Source organism: Gymnoscopelus braueri, assembly GCF_963280865.1.
Source record: "Gymnoscopelus braueri genome assembly, chromosome: 17".
NCBI lineage: Eukaryota > Metazoa > Chordata > Actinopteri > Myctophiformes > Myctophidae > Gymnoscopelus > Gymnoscopelus braueri.
The window spans coordinates 47,991,284-48,011,998 of NC_137617.1; the positions used below are offsets into that span (position 1 = coordinate 47,991,284).

At 40.7% G+C, this 20,715-nt stretch overlaps 2 protein-coding genes across 2 annotated transcripts in view; both read left to right on the top strand.

Moving 5' to 3' along the window:
- LOC308105203 (uncharacterized protein) overlaps positions 1-20,715 on the top strand; it is a gene marked incomplete at its 3' end in the record, with an annotated part of 438,556 nt that overhangs the window by 73,681 nt on the left and 344,160 nt on the right. Inside the window, exon 16 of the mRNA XM_080455838.1 lies at positions 591-669. Within this exon, the coding sequence (XP_080311964.1) occupies positions 591-669 (79 nt within the window). The remainder of the gene's footprint in view (positions 1-590; positions 670-20,715) is intronic.
- The window catches only part of LOC308104376 (NACHT, LRR and PYD domains-containing protein 1b allele 5-like), a gene marked incomplete at both ends in the record, with an annotated part of 41,702 nt that continues 23,363 nt past the window's right edge, over positions 2,377-20,715 (top strand). The window contains 8 exons of the mRNA XM_080454788.1: positions 2,377-2,397; positions 3,185-3,231; positions 3,443-3,657; positions 4,282-4,538; positions 8,350-8,466; positions 14,551-14,704; positions 15,465-15,539; positions 16,360-16,680. Coding sequence (XP_080310914.1) covers positions 2,377-2,397; positions 3,185-3,231; positions 3,443-3,657; positions 4,282-4,538; positions 8,350-8,466; positions 14,551-14,704; positions 15,465-15,539; positions 16,360-16,680 — 1,207 coding nt within the window. The remainder of the gene's footprint in view (positions 2,398-3,184; positions 3,232-3,442; positions 3,658-4,281; positions 4,539-8,349; positions 8,467-14,550; positions 14,705-15,464; positions 15,540-16,359; positions 16,681-20,715) is intronic.

Genomic DNA, 20,715 nt, shown 5'->3' on the forward strand with positions numbered 1-20,715 from the left:
GTAAAACACAAGACGGGTACAGATAACAGTAGAGAGATAAAAAAAATATAAAATACAAAACTAAATTAAATTAAATTGATTCAGAATGGAACAGACAAGAAGAAGAATGAAAGAAGAGAGAGGAGATGAGAGAGTCAGTTGTAGTTTGTGGTGACACAGACACCTAATGACCTGTCTGAGGGTTTGTCTAACAGTCATTTCTCTCTGATATACAGTAGAACTTTCTACGAAAGTTATCATGCTCAAATAATATTGACATTTATTCATTATGTCCAGTTTCATTGGGAAGCTGTTCATTAAGAATGGACAGTCCTTTGAGACAAAAGTTACATCTTTGATAACCAAAGAGAGTATGACTTTACACACTCTTCTTCTCTCCAAAAAACATTTATAATAACAGACAATCAATTTATATTTCCAACACATCTGGTTCAGGGCAGCTTATTGACCTCCAGATGTATTTATTATAAATTTTAGCATGACATTTAATCCATAATCCAGACATAATGCTTATCGGTTTTACAGATGATAGTTAATAACATTTATGGTGTGATTGTAAAATGTTAATGTCTTCTTTGTTCTACATACAGAGTGATGTGTCCAGTGTAACAGCATCACTACCAAGCCTCCCTGGTGGATTCAGTAATGAAGGTGTAATGCAGGTTGCAGGTTAGTTTCCTGTTTCTAGTATTATTAAAACTATTATTACAGCAATGGACGATGGCTGGTTGACCCCGATTTGACCACTAGGCAATCAACAGCACTAATTAATGGCAGCTGTAACACTAACACAGTACTTGTATTACTCATTGTAAACAACAAGAGCTATTGCCTCTTATGTCTTGAACCCCCCCCCCCCCCCACCCCGTGCCAAATTGGTGGGGCGATTTCACAGAGGGGTTGCCAGTGGTGAGCTGTGGATTTTTGAACTATGGGGGCTCTATTTTATGACGTCACGTGCGTGCGCAGGCATGTGCACATAGCCACTCAGCTCAGTGCTAGTTGAAATACTGTATTCAACATGTGATTATTAATGTATTTATATTTCTTATTATTTTGTTGCATTGTTAATTTGTTGTTTTTATTTTTGTTTCAAGTAATTAATTATTTTATTTTCCTTTTAGCTTTATATACAAGCCCTTTACATAGATTCACCCACACATAAGTACTTAAAATAATCAGTCAACTTGTCTTTACTTGAATTACTTTTTTTTAAGACTTACATTGCTTTCAAAACAGTGGTTTTTAAAACAAGTAAAAAATAAAAAAAAATACCCTTTTGCTACTCACCAAAACAAAGACGGGGTTTATGGAGTTGATAGCCTACTTTACTAAATTACACTTTTTGGCCAGAAAATAAAATATTTCTCCGGAATTAAAACCTGTTTTTGGTTACTCCACAGTGCCCTCTACAGATCTGGTCAATGGAATTTTCCTATTGACCAGATTCTTCCTTCCGGTGAAATATTTTCTTTTCTGGCCAAAAAGTGTATTTTAGACGTGAGGTGTGGGCTCAGAGTGTTCCCACTTAGTAGAATAGGCTTTCAACTCCATTAAACCGTCTTTGTTTTGGTGAGTACCAAACGTGTATTTTTTTATTTTACTACAGACGAGAGGCTCCGCTACTGCGGTGCGAGGGGAAAGAATGGAAAGTACCATAGCGTTAAGGAGAACTCCTTGTAACGCTATGGACCAGAGCTAGACACAGGGGTAACTTCGTGAGTGTCTGGTAGGCTACTAACTCTTGTGTCCTCTGCTAAGCGATTAACCCTTTCACACTCCATGGCTTTTCTCGAGTAGCCTAATGTTATGCAAAGCAGCCAGGTTCAGGCCATTGTTTAAGGTGTTAAAGACGGCTCGCCCCTGACGGTGCGTTGTTGTGTTAATGATTGACGGCTCGCGGGCGGCTGACGGTGTGTGCCCCAGCCCCCAGCCCCCATAGTGTCAGAACTAAGGGGTCGCCGACCCCCTGAGCACCCCCTAGAGCTGCCAAATCATTTGGAGGGGTCGCCAGTCACAGAACAAAAACGACAACGTCTCGATGTAAGGTTACATCTTTGTCAGGTCATCAAGATGTAACCTTATTGAAATGGTCGTTTTTGTTCTGTGCTTTGCACCCTGTAACCTAAATTAAAAAAACTCAAATCATCAGAGTTGCTGCAGTGCCAATTATTAGCTGACCCTGGCAACAAGAAGAAATCTTAACTAGACACCATAAGGGTCCTAAAAAACAGGTTACAAAAAAATGTTACTCAGGTGCTGGGGAACCCTCTCCCCTGCCCTACTAAGACTGTTGTACGGTATATTCATTTGAACTAAAACCAAGCTATTATTTTTCCTCCAGGTGCCGGACTGAGTCAGCCAAATGTGTCGCTGATGCCATCGGAGACGTTTCAGGTTGGTAAAGTGTGTGTGTGTGTGTGTGTGTGTGTGTGTGTGTGTGTGTGTGTGTGTGTGTGTGTGTGTGTGTGTGTGTGTGTGTGTGTGTGTGTGTGTGTGTGTGTGTGTGTGTGTGTGTGTTTCTGTTAGCCGGTGTCTAGGTAAATAATCAAATAAATAATAATTGTCACATGAGCAAGTTTGGAGCCAGTTGGAGTGCTTGTGTGCTGGCAGACCCCGGACACACACCACGGCTTGGCCATTTCAATCATAATAGTTAGAAGTTAGATTAACTTCAAAGTTAATAGCTATAGCTAATAGCTCAGTTAATACAAGCAGTCAAACACATATTATGAACTCCTTTTTATGTATAAAGTGCTGTAACATGTGTTTATAATCACTCATTCAAACATAAACGTAATTAAATTAAAAATAAATAAATTGTATAGGTAATGGTATAATTGTGCTGCATATAACATACACATTTTTTTATCATTTTTATCCCTCAATTTTGTAACCCTTTTTTCACCCGGTGCCAATTTGCTAAGTGATCCTGGGCACTACACTCCCCCCACCAGCCTACACAGATTACACTCAGTTAAAGGAGTAGTTTAGCCAAACAATGACTTATTTTCTATCAATTACACACCCCATGAAGGCTTTAACTCGTGGAGATTATTTCTTTTTGGTCGCATTCCTAAGACAATAATTTGATGACCGGGTGAGTCTCAGGTAGGTGACTCAATTGAGTCTCATTGAGGAAAGTTACTGATTGTTTGTTTCCTGACTGCTTTCTGCATTTCAGACCTTTTCACCCAGCGTGAACACAGAACATAAAACCTATGAATACAGGTCAGTCATCCTAAACAGCTTCATTGGTAGCTTCCTCTATAGATGTAGAAGTTGTGTCTTTAAACCCATCAGCTGATCACTCACCACAGCTGTTTCCACAAACATGTTGTTTCTATTCAACCAACCACTGGCATTGTAAATGAACTGGATGCAACATGACACCTAATGAAGTCAATAGATGATATCAATAAATGATTGTTTTGTGTCACAGCTCCAAGTTACCCGAGGCAGGGCTGTCCCAATGCAATGTGACAGGGTTGATGTTTGAAACGACAGGGGAAGCAGAAGTCCTCTACAAGGCTGATGAGTGGGATGAAGAACAGCTCCAGTCAACAGCAGGGACTCCTGCAGGGCCTCTGTTTGACATCAAGTGTCCTCAGGGGTCTGTCAGCCAGCTACACCTGCAACACTGTGAGGTCACATCCGGTGAGGCGCTGCTTTTAGCATTTTCCAATCATTTTCAATGTTCTGGTTCAAAGTGACACAGTGTAATAATATGTTGGAAACCAGTGTCTAAGTGTTCAGCTCGACCGATTTTGAGATTTTAAAGTTGATTATCTTCGCTCATGAAGCTCTCAGATGGATCCCCTTCCATGACTTTTCCTTAATATTCAAACCAAATGATTTTTTTCCCCCATCTGAAACGTTTTCTAAATATGAAATTAGGCACCTTCATGCAATCCCGGATGTTCATTTTTGGCTAAATTGATCCACAACACCAATGGTTTTGATAAAGTGGATTGTGGAAGTTAAATGGTGGATTTGTGGATTGAAAAAACGTTATATCAACAAAACGCATCGCATTTTGTTTGTGTGACACATGATGCAAAGGTTTTGAAAGTGAAACTGGTCAAAGTCACTGACCACCTACTGTATTTGTAGAATCGGCCTCAGGTCTTAATGGGTTAAACTAAGTATAGGATGTGAAAATAAGACTTTCAAATGCCCTCTGTGTCACGTTAAACTCGGTAGGCACACGGAACATATTGTGTTGTGTCTGATTTCCACGCATATTAAATAATCTGCAAAATGTAAACATAATTTTCACAGTTGATGACCTTTCTGTGGCCCACATCTCTGATGACGGGGTGGTGGACATCTTAAAACCACTGAAAGTGACCAAGACTCACGTGGTTGTAAATGTGACCCTTCTGTCGTTTTTGGGAAAGTTTGGGCTCATGTGGAGCATTTCCAAACGACTTAAACCTAGACTGACCTATTGCCAAGTTCTGCTGTTCCTTCGACCACCAAGCGACAGACTTCAGATGAAAGTATTTCTGCTGCCAGGCAACGTGCCTATTGAAGAGGTAAAGTATGTTCTGTTAAGTAACTAGCATCTCAGAGGCTTTGAATCTATTTAAAGGTAGTTCACCCAAAATAATACGTATTTCTTATCATTTACACACCCAATGAAACCTTGAGTTCATGGAGATTCTTTTGTTTTTGTCACATTCCTAAGCCAATCATTTGATGACCGGTGGAGGAGACTCTTAGGAGACTCTTTAACACATTCCCTGCTATTGATGTAGATCTATGTCATTTAAAAAAAGAAATTACACTAGAGGGCGCTCTTCCCCAACATATGAATGATCCCTTGACTGCGTGAGAATCATAGAAGCAGAAATGACATCATCCCAAAAAAAGTCACTCCATCCACTCCCATGTTATGAGATGTAGAAAAACACATTAGCTCGGATTTCTTATTTTTTGGAAAACAAGCCATATTCAACTGGTGATTACAACAGAATGGATGATAGACGAGACCCTCCCCCTCCCCCCAGACAGCCTTTGTTTACATCTGTGTTCACATCGTAGCTTCCATGGCTCTCTGTGCCTCTTCAAAATAAGGTAAAAACGCTGGCGGTGGCGGATGAATTAATTAATTAATACCTGGCAGAGAATGTGTTAAGTCAGGCTCTGCCGGTAAAACATGAAATAGATTCACATTTAGAAAAGACAACCAGAGGATAGTCTGTAATTGACAAAAATGAAAGACCAAAGTTTATAATGTAGTACTACTGCCTACTGTATTTGACCGACTACATCAAACGTGAGGTAGACTCGGGCAAATACTGCTACATGGTCATGCTGGACCTCCAAAAGGCGTTTGACACTGTAAATCACTCACTTCTACTTGATAAGCTGGTTTTGATTGCACATCACTAAACTGAAGGGTAAAGAACAAGTGGTTGACATCAACGGAACCATGTCCTCATCCTGTGGGGTTCCTCAAGGCAGCATTCTAGGGCCGTTACTGTTCCTTCTATACATTAACGACATGAATCCTGCCTGTAACTGCAAACTGTTCCTGTTCTCTGATGACTCAGCACTCCTGATCTCGGGTGAGGACAAGTTGCAAGTTGAGAAAGCTCTCAGCTCTGAACTCTCCAAAATCCGTACTTGGCTTTCCGATAACAAACTGTATCCATGAAAACTTAATCCATTCTCTTTGGGACCAAACATTCCCTCAGTAAGATGAAGGTAAATGACTTCAAGGTCAAAGTCGATGACACAATCATCTCTAGCAAAGAAGAGATTACCTATTTGGGATGTATTCTTGACAAATACCTGACAGGTGAAAGCATGGCAACAAAGGTGGTCAAAAGAGTAAACCAGAGAACCAGATTTATGGGCAGAGTTTCCTCTTTTGTCAACCCTCAGGCCCTCAGGACCCTCTCAGGGGCCCTGATTCAGCCCATTTTTGACTATGCTTGCTCCTCTTGGTACTCCAACACCTCAGTGTCACTGAAGACTAAGCTTCAAACATCCCAAAACAAACAGATTCGACTACTCCTCGGACTGGGGCCCATGACCCACCTCTACCACTCATTTTGCCAGCCTAGGGTTAAACAACTAAAAATGGGACTGGTCTTCAAAATTGTAAATGCAGATTTGCCCATTTCGGGCAAATCTGCATTTACAATTTAATTATTTTTCTTTACCTATACCCGCATATCTGTCTAAATACCTCCAAAAAGTTAGTGACACCCACAGTCACGAAACTAGAGGGAGCGTAAACAACAATCTGGTACCACCACCCATAAAACAAACATGGGCAAATTCTCCTTCTACAGCACGGCCACCAAGGTATGGAATAGTCTAACCCCATCCATTTTTTTTTTTTTCATGCTTTTCTTTCTTTTTGTTTTTTTGTACATAGTGTTATTCTTCTCTGTATTTTTATGTTGATTTTTGAACTGTTTGGTTGCTACTATATATGTCTATGAAATGTATACCAAGGACCCCAACGGAAACAAGTCCGCAAGGACTTTTTTGGACGGACCCTTTAGACAAGTATTATCTTACTTCTTACTACTATATAATTGACAAAAGCTCAGAAAGTTTGTCCGGATTCGCATACACAGGATCACTCCACATGCCTCCAAGACCCGCCACAGACTGTTGATCAGAGCTCTGGCTATGTTTTAGGCATCTTACCCCACCTTGATCAGTGATCAGACTCTCGGCTTGATTGATTCTCTGATTTGCCTATCAGACCCTCAGCCTGATCTGGCAGGTTGCCATAGCAACCAGATACAGGAAGTCTGACCTCTTTATCACATGAGGGCTATTAGGGCCGCAAAGCAAAGCGGGGAGGGAGGAGAGGAGCCGAGAGGAGAGGAGAGACCAGAGGGGCCGGACTTCGCATGACGTGTGTGCAGAGTGACTAGGCCAGCAAAAGTCGCCGTCCTGGTTCATAAATATCTCTTACAGAGCCATGCCACGGAAAAGAAAACTATCTCTGGGCCGTCGGACCCGAGACGCCAAGCGCAAGTGTTTGCACATTCAAGATTTAAGATCCCAATATCCATCTTTGGAGAATCTGTCTGTAATATCAAAGCCGAGTCCTCTCTGGCTAAACTAATCAAACAGAGCAACTTAATCATCTGGGACGAAATCTTCTGCGTTAACCGCTTTAATGTTGAGTGTGTGGAAAGAACACTCAGAGACCTGATGCAGTCAGAAAAGCCTTAGGGTGGCAAAACTATTCTACTGGGTAGAATAGTTTTGTGTGTCCTATTCAAGGACACACTCAATGATATGTTGACTTTGAGCCACGAAAACGCCAACAGGGTAGACAAAGAAGTGGAACAATACAAAGTGGGCACAGGAAAAAACGTTGATGATGTCAATATTGTAGGAACACCATTACAGAACGAGAAGGAAATTGACTATTTTGAAGGGATAACAGTCGAAATGTTTAGGAACGATGAGGAGTTTAAACGATGGTGCTATAGCGATGGTGTCTTAACTTTGAGCCAAGAAGACACCAGCCAAGTAAATCGGGAAGAACTTGAACAATACAATGAAGGCAAGGATAAAGAGGATGATGATGTGAATCTGTTACACACACCACTAAAGCACGAGGAGGAAATTGACTATTTAGAAGGGATGACAGAAATGTTTGGAGACGATGACGAGTGGTGGTACGATGGTAATGATGTGTTAAATTTGAGCCACGAAAACGCCAACCAGGTAGACAGAGAAGTGAAACAATACAAGGTGGGCACAGGAAAAAACGTTGATGATGTCAATATTGTAGGAACACCATTACAGAACGAGAAGGAAATTGACTATTTAGAAGGGATAACAGTCAAAATGTTTAGGAACGATGAGGAGTTTAAACGATGGTGCTATAGCGATGGTGTTTTAACTTTGAGCCAAGAAGACACCAGCCAAGTAAATCGGGAAGAACTTGAACAATACAATGTGGGCAAGGATAAAGAGGATGATCATGTGAATCTGTTACACACACCACTAAAGCACGAGGAGGAAATTGACTATTTAGAAGGGGTGACAGAGGAAATGTTTGGAGACGATGACGAGTGGTGGTACGATGGTAATGATGTGTTGACTTTGAGCCACGCAAATGCCAGCCAGGTAGAAAGAGAAGATGTCACATTCCCCTCCTCACATTCCACATCTAGTTAATGTAATTGTGATGTATTACATTCTTTTTGCCTAATACAAATTGCAATCAATCAATCAAAGTAGGACGCCAAAAATACCCTATTGATGGAAACAAAGACACATACTGTACAGTAGCCTGCAAAATCTGCCCATGTACCAGACATTATGAGTGAACCAGCTGGTCAAGTTGTCTTGGTGTTCTTGTAGGTGATGTCAAAGTTCTACAACAAAGAAGATTTATACATCGACTATCCGTCAAACTGTTGTCTCGCCCCAAAGACAGTCTACAGTCTGCACTGTCCTCCACATGACGTTCAACCTAAGGTATCACATGCTAAACCTACTGTATAACCTGGTTTTATCATAATATGATCAAAACAGGTTGTACAGCAGTTACAAAACTATTTACTCATATTTCTTTCTTCTTCTTTTTTTCTTTTCTTCTCAATTTTAACCAATATATATTTTTGCTAATCTCTGCTTTCTTATGAAATGAAAAAAATAAATGCTAAATATTTTAACCCTGCAAGACCCGGATATATTTCTACTTGCACTTTTTTTTTCAACTTTTCAGATGGTGTTGTAGGAGTACTTTGGAGAGGAAAATATAATGTTTTTAAAAAAAAAATGTTTTCGTAAGGTTTTATTGAAATGTAATATTACAACATTGGGTCTAACGGGTAGCAGAATTTCCTATGGGCCATTTTTACTCACTGTCAGAATAACATGGCAAATATCTATATACTTCACTAAAACGCAGGTAGATGACGTCACTGCAGGAGGAAGTGAAGACTTCAAAATAAAAGCATAAGCTCCCAAAACAAGCTTTTGTAGTAAACATTTCAAAATAAAAGTGACAATAAATAATAATAGAACAATAAAATAAAACGTGAGGGATTATTGGTGGAATGCATTCCTGTATATTATATACCTGCTACATTCACCCCTCCTGAATTACACCAAAATCCTGAGCAGGACATAAGACTGTCAGGGACATCTAACAGGTTTAACAGGTTCACATAAAGATACCATCTTCATATAATCAGCTAAAAGCTACCTGGCAAACCGGTTCAGAGAAATCAAAAGGGTGATCAACCCTTAGTCCCTCTTAGAATTGCTTGGTGCCGTGTACACCAAACTACCCGGCCTACTTGAGTCCCAAACCATAAACCCCACCTCTTTAGACTCACTTTCCCTGCCTTAAAGGATCTACACCATGAATTTAAAAAAAATATTTGATATTTAATATCATATGGTGTATGTCCCTCAAACCTTTTTCAAAAGGTTTGAGCCTAAATCATCACTCAGATATACTCATCCCAAGTCAATTGTCTCTGGCTTATACAGCACTTTCAGCTGCAATACCAAAACGTCCTTTTGGGCAGGGGGGGGCTACTGAGCAATTCTGTCTGGCCATCATCAATGCAATTGCCATTCTGAAATGGCCTGTTCAGACACGCCCATTCTGAAAATCTCTGAAATGAGAATGAATGACTGAATGTTAAAAAAAAATATTTTTTGGGGTACAAGAGACACTGGGGAGCCCAAAAAACACCCCCCCCCAAAAAAAAATGAAATTCATGGTGTGGCCCCTTTAACCTAACCAAACCTCACTTTCTTCCTCTAAGTCTTAGCCTTTGTTTTTAGCCTTTTTAATGTTTTCTTTTCTCCTAATAAGATTGTTTTTAAGCTGTTTTGTAAAGCGACTTTGGGCACTAGAAAAGCGCTATATAAGTCTGATGTATTATTATTATTTATTATTATTACTTGTGAGCACATACAGTAAGTACCACTTACTTACCACTTACAGTGACACATTGCAAAACGTAAAAGAAATAATAAAGGTAACGATGAAAGGAACAATATCTCAATAAAAGAAAACAAACAAGACAAAATAATACAGCCCCTTTAGAACAGGGTAAGAAGAGACTGGGATCTCTTACTGAAAGAGTGTGCGAACCCCCTCATGCTGGTCGGCTTCTGAGCCATTGCGAAAGCTATGGGACGTGCTTTACTTTCACCAGCTGGTGAGTCGATGCGTAACTGGCCTGCACCTGAGTTCTGAACCCGTGCTTGACCGCCTTCATTCGCCTGACTCTCTCCCTTTAACTGAGCTGATATAGACTGTCCCATTTTCTGGCCGATGTGTGTGATGAGATCACTTAAAGCTGGGTCACTCCTGTCTGGGATGGCCGAAAGTGAAAAAGTAGGTATTTGGGTAAGGGACGGGTGGCTAGGTAGACGGGTGGAGGTGAGGACTGGGGAACCTACATTGCCCGGAACACTAACTGGGCGGGTGTAGCTGGGCGCTGGTGACCTCACGTCGCCTGGACTTGCAACTGAAGAATTAAACAGCTGTGCCCCCCTCCCAAAAGAGTTAAACAGCGGTGCACCCCTCCCCAAACCAGCAACTGGAGAGTTAAATAGTTCCAAACCAGGAAGTGGAGACGTAATCAGCGCCCCCCCCTCCCAGAACCAGAATCAGAAACAGTATGAGCAGCTTTCCCCTTTACAACATTGAAATCCATATTATTATTTTTTATAACTTGGGTATTGTCAACAAAAACAGAAAATACTGATTCACAATAAACAATGGAAGTTATTTTTTTCGTTGTCTTTTTTTCACTTGACACTTTCGATTTTTTTTCAACTTTCCTTTTCTTTCAGAAAGAACACAATGTCCTTGTAACTGTGACAAAGTCACCTCAATGTAACTTTCTTAAGGGAACCTCTTTTTTTGCTCCGGTGACCAAGCTTGTGTTGATCCACGATGTCGAACGGGTCACGGCACCAATGTAGTCGGTCTGGGCCTACTTCTCAGCAGACCCTCGCTACGACTCTGCGTTGTGTTGTGCTTTGGTGGACAAGGGGACTCAGGGGGTTCTCTTTAGCCGAAACTGCATTACCTGTCTTTATTTCTCTGCATGAAATAAGGTAATGCAGCAGCATTATTACACATGGACGTCTGCAACACACCAGTCTCAGTGTCTGCCATGAAACAACTGAGCAACTAGTAGGCCTATGCCTTATAAAACATTCAGATATCAAATCTATCACAATAGAGCACAATACCACAATATAATTACACTTGAAATGTTTACACTACTGGCTAATTAGTATTTTTTAGACATGTAAATAAAACAATACAATAAACACACAGTACAAAACACAATAGACCAAAAACATGGGAGCAACAAACATACCTGCATTAGCCCTGAAACATGACTGTCATACCATGACAGTCATGGTGCCGAATCCCCCTGGTCTAAAGTTGTGTTCGATTTTTTTACATTGCCATCTCTCACATAAACATAAACGTTCAGATTTCAAATATAAAGTGCTTACCACCGAGCCACGGATGTTACAAGGCGATGCGGACCGCGATGAGTACCCGTATCTCCCGTATTGTTCAATAAAAAGCATTTTAATCCCATCGCCGGCCATTTTTTTTTTTTTTTTTTTTTTTTTTGTAATGTATCAGAGTGCAATACACCTCCCAACCATTAGTGTCGCATGGTTGAAAGTATCGGAGACAATTTGGAGAAAATGGCCGGCGATGGGATTAAAATGCTTTTTATTGAACAATACGGGAGATACGGGTACTCGTCGCGGTCCGCATCGCCTTGTAACATCCGTGGCTCGGTGGTAAGCACTTTATATTTGAAATCTGAACGTTTCCCACTGAGCATTTTTCGGGCTATTAGACGTCTAAAATACGTCTAAGGGCTAGGCTAAAACGGGGTTATAATTGGTCTAACAGTGAAAGTTTTTTAGCGGTCTAGGCTTAGCCTAGACGTTGATTAGCTGTTTTTTAAGCGTCTATTTATAGACCGTCTATATTATAGACGTTGAAATGACGTCTATAATATAGACGTCTATATATAGACGCTTAAAAAACAGCTAATCAACGTCTAGGCTAAGCCTAGACCGCTAAAAAACTTTCACTGTTAGACCAATTATAACCCAGTTTTAGACGGAGGTCTAATAGACGACTATGGCTCAGTGGGTTATGTTTATGTGAGAGATGGCAATGTGAAAAAATCGAACACAACTTTAGACCAGGGGGACTCGGCACCATGACGCTTGTATACAAGCGTCATGTGAACCATGGCTAATACCTGCATGAAATAAAGAGGTAATGCAGCAGCATTAATACACATGGACGTCTGCAACACACCAGTCTGTAGTGGGGAAAAGACGCCATTTAAGCATGCTGCAGGTGCTGTGTGTGAGTCCTCACAAGTGCTGCTAAACAGTAAACTTAACAAAACGTTTGCTAAAACACTCAAACCTCCTACAAAACAATTACACAGCAACACATTAGCACCATAGAATTATATTATAACCTTGTTTCACAGTTTAAAGGGATAGTTCACCCACAAAATTACTTTTTTCTATGGATTAGTCACCCCATGGAGACTTGAATCAATGGATATTTTTTTGTTTTTGTCTCATTCCTAAAACAATAATTTGATGACCAGTGGACCGGTAGGCAGCGGTTCCGGTAGGAGACACAAATGAGACTCTTTGTGTCTCCTACCGGAACCACTGCCGGTCATCAAATTATTGGCTTAGGAATGAGACACAAACAAAAAATATCCATGAATTCAAGTCTCCATGGGGTGACTTGATAATGCTGTGGTGACGTCAACTCGGACTGCGAAGAATACTTAATTTTACTTAATTTTATAAAAAAAAAAAAAAACATGATTATAATTATAAGTATGCAGTGTCATAACTACATCTTTGGTGTTTACAAAACACCAAACCGTTTGAAAATTGGATGAAAATTGAGCACGCTATGGTTATTTCAAAGTATATGCCCCATAGACATAATGTTATGAATGACCGTCCCTAGATGGCCGCCATGTGGCAACGTTGTACTCCATTGGCCAGCAGCGCGGGTGAGTCATCTAGCCTTTATATATATCTATGGTGCAACGCAGGTAGATGATGTCACTGCAGGAGGAAGTGAAGACTTCAAAATAAAAGCATGAGCTCCCAAAACAATCTTTTGTAGTAAACATTTCAAAATAAAAGTGAAAATAAATAATAATAGGACATAAAACGTGAGGGATTATTGGTGGAATTCCTGTATATTATATACCTGCTACATCAGGAGACATGTGATAATGTAATTGGCTTGCAACATTTGTTGGAGGGGCCTATAAAAGAAAGAAAAAAACATATCACGAACAGCCAATCAACACCAAATTTGAATCGCATAGAGACACACGGGGACTACAAATTTCACGCCCACTTTTGAGACAGCGCCGCTACTCGAGGTCCGTTAGAACGATGAACTGCAGCTGCCAATGCATTCCCTATGAGAGGATATGAAAGTTAGCCTACTTTTAAAATTATCCTGCATTAACTGAAGACGATATTGATTTAAATAAATAAATGTTTCCAAATGTATGGAGTGTCTTTGTCAACATATCTTCTTGTTTTCTTAATAGTTGATGTGTTTCACATTTAATTTGCCACTTTAACGAGTTACCCATAATGTTAACACAGCAGAGGGTAGACAGCAGACAGACAAGTTGTCGCATTTCAGTGACATCACTGTCTTTACGAGCGCCGAGCGCCGACCAGTGGCGTACCCACTGTAGAGGCAGGAGAGGCGGTCGCCTGCCCAACTAAGATCTCGCCTCCCCTAAAAAAAAAGAAATAACCCGAAAATGTGTCATTGCGTGCTTAATGTCCTCAAAGTCACGCATCCAACAAGCTTTGAACTGAGCAGATTGGACCTTCTGTTCCAGAGATAATGACCAAAACCTATTGAAAACGGCCACTTTCGCCAGTTTTCTGGGTATTGAAAACCTCAAGGGATGCGTCCGTGACGTATATACCATGCGACCACTTAAACTCTGGATCTCCGATGCTAGCGGTTTTGACATACTGATGGAGTATATTATAGTATATTGTGGGTAGTATATCGAGATGAAAGATATGGGACATTAAAAAGGACAAATTAAACAAATGGGACAGATTATTAGAACACAAAAAAAATCGCTACAGCCTCAGTAGGTATTTTACAATGCCTCTCATAGAGATTGCATTGAGAGCTGCAGTTCATCGTTCTAACGGACCCCGAGTGTCGAAAGTGGGCGTGGATTTGTAGGCCTTCCGCTTCCGGCCGTGTGTCTCTATGTTGCATGGCCTCCCGGCAGGATTTGTGTCGGGTCAACCACAATTCTCAAAATTGCAACTATTATTATTATTAATAATCATCTTTTTTCGGCTAATTCCCATCGGGGTCGCCATTGGAGATCATCTGTTTCCATCTGTTTCTATTTAATAACAATAATAATAATAAATGCTTTAACTATTGTACAACTTCTACCACTACTAGCACACTACAGTAATACATCAATGCAATAGTAAAACAGTGTCATGTGTCTTCAGGCTTCGAAGCTATGGAACTACGGACCAAATTACCTTCCAACATTTGAGGTGATGATGGATCTCAATACAAAAGACGTCTCATTGGAGCTACGAGACCTTAAGGACCCTGAGAAGAAGCCAGTGTGGACACACTCACTTAACCTGAGTAATAAAGGTACAGTTGTTTATTTAAATTGGATTTTGAAGAACTTTTCATTCCTGTTTACATTTGCACATACCTTTTGTCCGGCTTTCTCCTCGGCCGTGTTTCTCCTTCCGATGCCGGGACCAAACCCCTTATTCCACAATTCATCGCATTTGAATTTACGAGATCATCATGTGTGATCCTTCTACGAAAACCTGGGTGTACAAAGGATGACTTAAGTTCACAGAAAGAAAATAAATTAAAACTCAGCGCTCTGCAACCATCCAAGGCCACCGGCCATGATAATATCCCCACCATGTTCCTCAGAGTGTTTCCCATATTACCAACTTGTCCATCAGGCAGTGTCACATCCCTCAAGAATAAGCTTGTGAGAGTACCCCCTCTGCACAAAAAAAGAAGCAAATTAGACCCGAGCAACTACCGCCCTGTTTCTATCTTCTGTTCCATCTCAAAGGGCACTTTATTTAAGAAGACACTGAGCTCGCTAGTCTTAGAGCCTCTGGCAAGGCATTCCAGAGCCTATGTGCCCGGGCCGAGAAAGCCCGGTCGTTTCAATATGTTGGAGCTCTTTACCCGATAGAGTCTTCTTTCACTTTCACCCTGTCGTTTGGTGCCCAGTGCTGAATTTTCACTGTACTGTAGCTACTACTTTGATGAGTAAAATAATTTTGTATAAGTAGAGGTTATTTATTCAGAATAATATTGAAATACATTATTAATCATGTGTGTAAATACTGCGGTAAAAGCTTTCACTTCATGTCATCCACAGGACAAATTGAACCAACGAGATTAAGGAACCCCAGGCTTTCTTGTCCAGATACAAGACCATTCTCTTCACAGTACGGTATGTTGTTGTTGCTTACCATTTATTACAGTATGTTATCCTTTGACTTGCATAAAGACAAACAGGATTTCTTGAGGAGTAATTGGGGGGCTTTAGCCTGTAAAGTCAAGAATGTGGAAGCCAAGTAGAGGGTTAAATCCTGAAATGGCAGACAACGTCCAAGCTGAGAACACAGCCTAACAATGCATGAGGAGGGTCCTTGGCAGTGTGACCTGACCACCACTTTAGCAGCAGAGGCCTTGTTTAACACTCTTCTCACTCACAAGGAGTGGGTCATGAAGGAGTTACTGGTAGAGTTCTCAACAGGCATGAACATTAAAGCCCAGCCCGGCCTGGCCCAGCCTGAATAAGGTTAAGCCCGAACTGGGCCCGACCGGTCCAATCCTCCTATAATTCTAGAAACCTCTGTGGTGGGTGGTGGTGAGGCATTGTGGACTTGTAGATCGGTTCGCATTCATGCGGGACACCGTTGAACGATGAAGTAAAGCCTTGAGGGGAGACTTCTCCCGTCTGTCTCTCACACTGAGGCTCTGTGATCTCGCGAGACCAGCTGCTATTTAAGGTTACATGTGCCCAGAATCTCGCGAGAACTCGTGCGTTTTAATTATTTTGTTTAAATTTTAATCTTAATTTTTATAGTCTAACGTTCTTTTTTTTTTTTTATATTGAAAATGGAATATTTGAATAATGGAATTTTCATTGACAGACTTAGAGTCCACGCAGTTTCTCCAGGCACTGCACTTTTCTAGTTATTATTATTATTATTATTATTAGTAGTATACCATTAATAATTAAATAAATCCTCCATCTTGTCTTCAAGGTGTTTCCACAGATCAACCAAGTCTGACAGTGATAAAGATCCCAGAAGACAAAGCAGAAGAGAAGCTGAAGTCTGTGAGAACAGAGCTCGTTCAAAAAGTCTCAGAGGCCACCTTGAAATCTCTACTGGACGATCTTCTGCAGAATAAAGTGATCAATGATGGAGAAATGGAGTCAGTCAAAGGAGAAAACCTCAGGACAGACAAAGCACGGCAACTCATCGACACGGTGAAGAGAAAGGGAGGCAAGGCGTGTTCAAAAATGATTGAAGTGATTCATCAACTGGACCCTTACCTCAGTGAACTGCTGAAGTTAACCTCAGGTGATAATCTCTCTCTCTCTCTCTCTCTCTCTCTCTCTCTCTCTCTCTCTCTCTCTCTCTCTTTCTCTTTCTCTCTCTCTCTCTCTGTGGAGTAAAGCACCATATATCCATGGATTCATGCAATTCAAATCTAACACAAGAACATATTTCCCTTCATAGTAGTGAAGTATGGAGTCCACTTAATAACAAAGACTTTGCAAGATTGGACAAATTGCAAACTGAGACTGCATGTTACTGTCGTATATGATGATATGATGAGGCTTGTAGTTGTAATGAAGAAGAGGAGAAGAAGAGACGTCAGGTTTCCAGGTTCCATGTTCATTTATTCATTCGAGTACAACATCCAGGGGCAGAGCCCTGTTCCTCAGCCCTTCGGCCCAGGACTGCACTGGTACTGAGCTACATTTCAGTCTATCTTTATAGCAGTGAGATCTAAAGAAGGTACATGTGTGGGTGTGTCAGCCCTGAAGGGTGAGACCCCACCTAGACGAACAATAGATCCCACTTTGAGTCCCTGATTCGATTTGCACCTGTATGAGCCAGGAAGGGGGGATGGGAGACACAGGCCTAGACCTCCTGTCTCCCAGGTAAAACAAAAGGCAATGTCACAGCTATGCTTTTACTTTAGTAGAATAACTTTAGTTTCATTTCTTTATATGTTTTGGCTTGCATACTGTTCAATAACTATAAGCCAATTTACCACATTACCTTGCCATGATGTAACTCCAAAGGTGAACTTCCTGTTCATTTTACTATTTGAAGATCCGGATCCGGATCCGCGGATCCAGTCCGGGTTTTCTTTCTAATAAAAATAGCGAAATGAACAGGAAGTTGACATTTTTATTTAGAAAAAAAACAGTAGGCCTACTGTGTTTGGTGATGTTCTATATTGTCTGAATCAGCTTTGTTTGTGTTCATTTACGGGTTAAAAGAGTGACTTTGAGAGCTGTTTCAGCGTACAATATAAGTCAATGAGGAGTATTTAGAATTATTTTTCGATGGAGCAATTATTTTGTATTTCTTGTCCACCTTTGGAGTTACATCATGGCAAGGTAACTACTCAACCCAAACCTCTACCAAAGTGGTCTTGCCCTTTAATACAAGAGGAAATTAGCTTTTTAATAAAAAACTGTATAATGAACTGCTAAAAAAGCTTTTGGTCAGAGATATGTATAGCAAATAAAATTTATTTTCACTACACTATCACACTGCTGACAAGTTCGTCAGATCGGGGAAGGGATTCCTCTTAAATAGTATAAAGTATTATCCTCAGACCGGTCATTCATTTTTTGCTTTCAACAAGACTTTTTAGATTATTGAAATACAAGAACATGATTTCTGGCCAGTTGTGGCCATAGCCACAAAAAACAGAGAAAAGTGGACTTTTATAAAACACTACACAAAACTAGCTTTATTTTGTTGTGATCACGTGATCATTCACAGGCTGGGGAACAGCGAGCTTGTAGCCTACATCTGCTTTTTTTTTTCTTACCTTTCATTTTTATAATTTAGCATTTTTTCACAAAACCCTTCTCTTCTGGGGGTCCCTGGCACAAAACATTCTCAGATGGGTGTCCGTGGCCAAATATATATACATTTGGGGATCCTTAGCACCAAAAAGTTTGAGAACCACTACCTTACTGTGTGTGTGTGTGTGTGTGTGTGTGTGTGTGTGTGTGTGTGTGTGTGTGTGTGTGTGTGTGTGTGTGTGTGTGTGTGTGTGTGTGTGTGTGTGTGTCAGGAGAACGTCAGAGTCTATCAGATGTTAGATTGATGCTGGTTGGTGGAGAGCAGGAGGTCAGGAACACAGCTGGAAATCACATTCTGCACAACGTTGTGTTTACACAAACTCCATTCAAGGTGAGTAATATGATATGAATGTTATAATGAAAGAAGTAAAGAGTGAAGACATCAAATATAAATGTTCGGTGAAATTCTCACGCTAGTGTTAATGTGAAAGTTTCTGCTGTCATGATTGTTTAACCACTTCCACCCTGGTGTCTTAACCCTTTAAGACCGATAATCATCATCTATGTTAATTCTGATGTTATAGCAGCAACAGCTGTAAGTGTAAAACACAAGACAGGTACAGATAAGAGTAGAGAGATAAGAAAAGATCAAATGCAAAATGAAATAAATTGATTCAGAATGGAACAGACAAGAAGAATGAAAGAAGAGAGAGGAGATGAGAGAGGAAGTTGTAGTTTGTAGTGACACGGACACTCAACCTAATGACCTGTCTGAGGGTTTGTCTCATCTATCTCTGATATACAGTAGAACTTTCTAAAGAAGTTATTACACCGAAATAATATTGACAAGGGAGTTGTTCATTAAGAATTGACAGTCCTTTGGGACAAAAGCTACACCTTTGATAGCCAGAGAGACTGACTTTACACACTCTTCTTCTCTCCAAAAAGCTTTTTTAATAACGGACAACACGTACATTCAATTTATATTTCCAACACATCTTGTTCAGGGCAGACTACTGATCATTCCCTCTAAATATTTTTATTGTTAATTTTATAATGAATTAGCGTCCATAATCCAGACCTAATGCTTATTGATTTTACAGATGATAGTTAGTAACATTTATGGTGTGATTGTAAAATGTTAATGTCTTCTTTGTTCTACATACAGAGTGATGTGTCCAGTGTAACATCATTACTACCAAGCCTCCCTGGTGGATGCAGTGATGAAGGTTTAATGCAGGTTCCAGGTTAGTTTTCTTGCTGTAATCGTCAGACATGGCAACACTGTGTTGAAAAGTACGGCAAATTTGCTTATAATCAGAGGACATGGCAACGCTGAGTGTCCTGTGCTCCCCTCTTTCTCTGTCCCTGTGTGTCTGTCCCCCTGTCTGTCCAATAAGGTTCGGTCCCACATAAAATTGCCTAGTTGGGTTCCACCTAGGGCCCAGGTAGAACCCACCTAAATAGTGCAGCAGGTTAATGACGTAATCGTTCACTTTGTGATGCAAGCATGAAATTTGGCACACATACTCTGTAAGGGCCACTCTTATGGAAAAGGGCGCTGGCCACTCAAAAATCCAAGATGGCGACCATTTTTTTCAAGATGGCCACCACCTTAGCGGAGTAGAGTAGATAGTGATATAATATTTCAGGTTGTGATACAAGGATGAAATTTGACACACATACTCTCTAAGGGCCACTCTCATGGAAAATTTCGCTGGCCAATCAAAAATCCAAGATGGCGACCATTTGTTTCAAGATGGCCTTCTCCTTAGCAGAGCAGATAGTGATATAATCTTTCAGGTCCTGATACAAACATGAAAATTGGCAAGAGCAGTCTCCAAAGGTCACTTGACAATAAAACAATCACAGACACATGAAATGTGAAGATGGTGACCATTTTACAAGATGTTGTTTTTGCCCAAATATTTTTACTCACATTTGCAACTGCATGCACAGTGCTGTGCAGACAAACCCCAATTTGAAACATTTGCACCTTCCACTGCACCCTTTTTTGCAGCCCCATTTGGTGAGTTCTTGACAACTCTCTGCAAGTGGTGAATTGGCTGTCCAGAAGACCTGCCATTCTTCACCAAACTTCTTCCAAGTAGCTTACCACCACCTTCATCCAGCCTTGCTGGGTCCAGGATCATTGGCATTTGATCGATCTCACAAAAGAGTGGAGCATGGTATAGCCATCATGTTGAGGAACATGATGGGTTGGTGGTGATGCTAGGGCATCATTGTTTTTGTATATCTGACAAAGACAACATTTATTCCAATCGGTTTGCCTGTTGGGTAACATTGGATTTGCGTTTGCCATTTTTTGGTGGATTGATTTCTGATTAAGGCCGAGGGGCTATCCTTTTACCAACTTAATCAAAGTGATACAGCACATTCAGGTATGGGATACAACTAGGTTCGGGTGACCTACACCTAGCCCGATCATTCATCCAGTGCCATTTAAGTCCCGCGTGATCTGTACACCTTCCGGGTAAGTATACATGCATAAGTCATGAATAGACACTTGGCTCGGCTCTCCCGCGCTGGCACACCCTGTCAATTC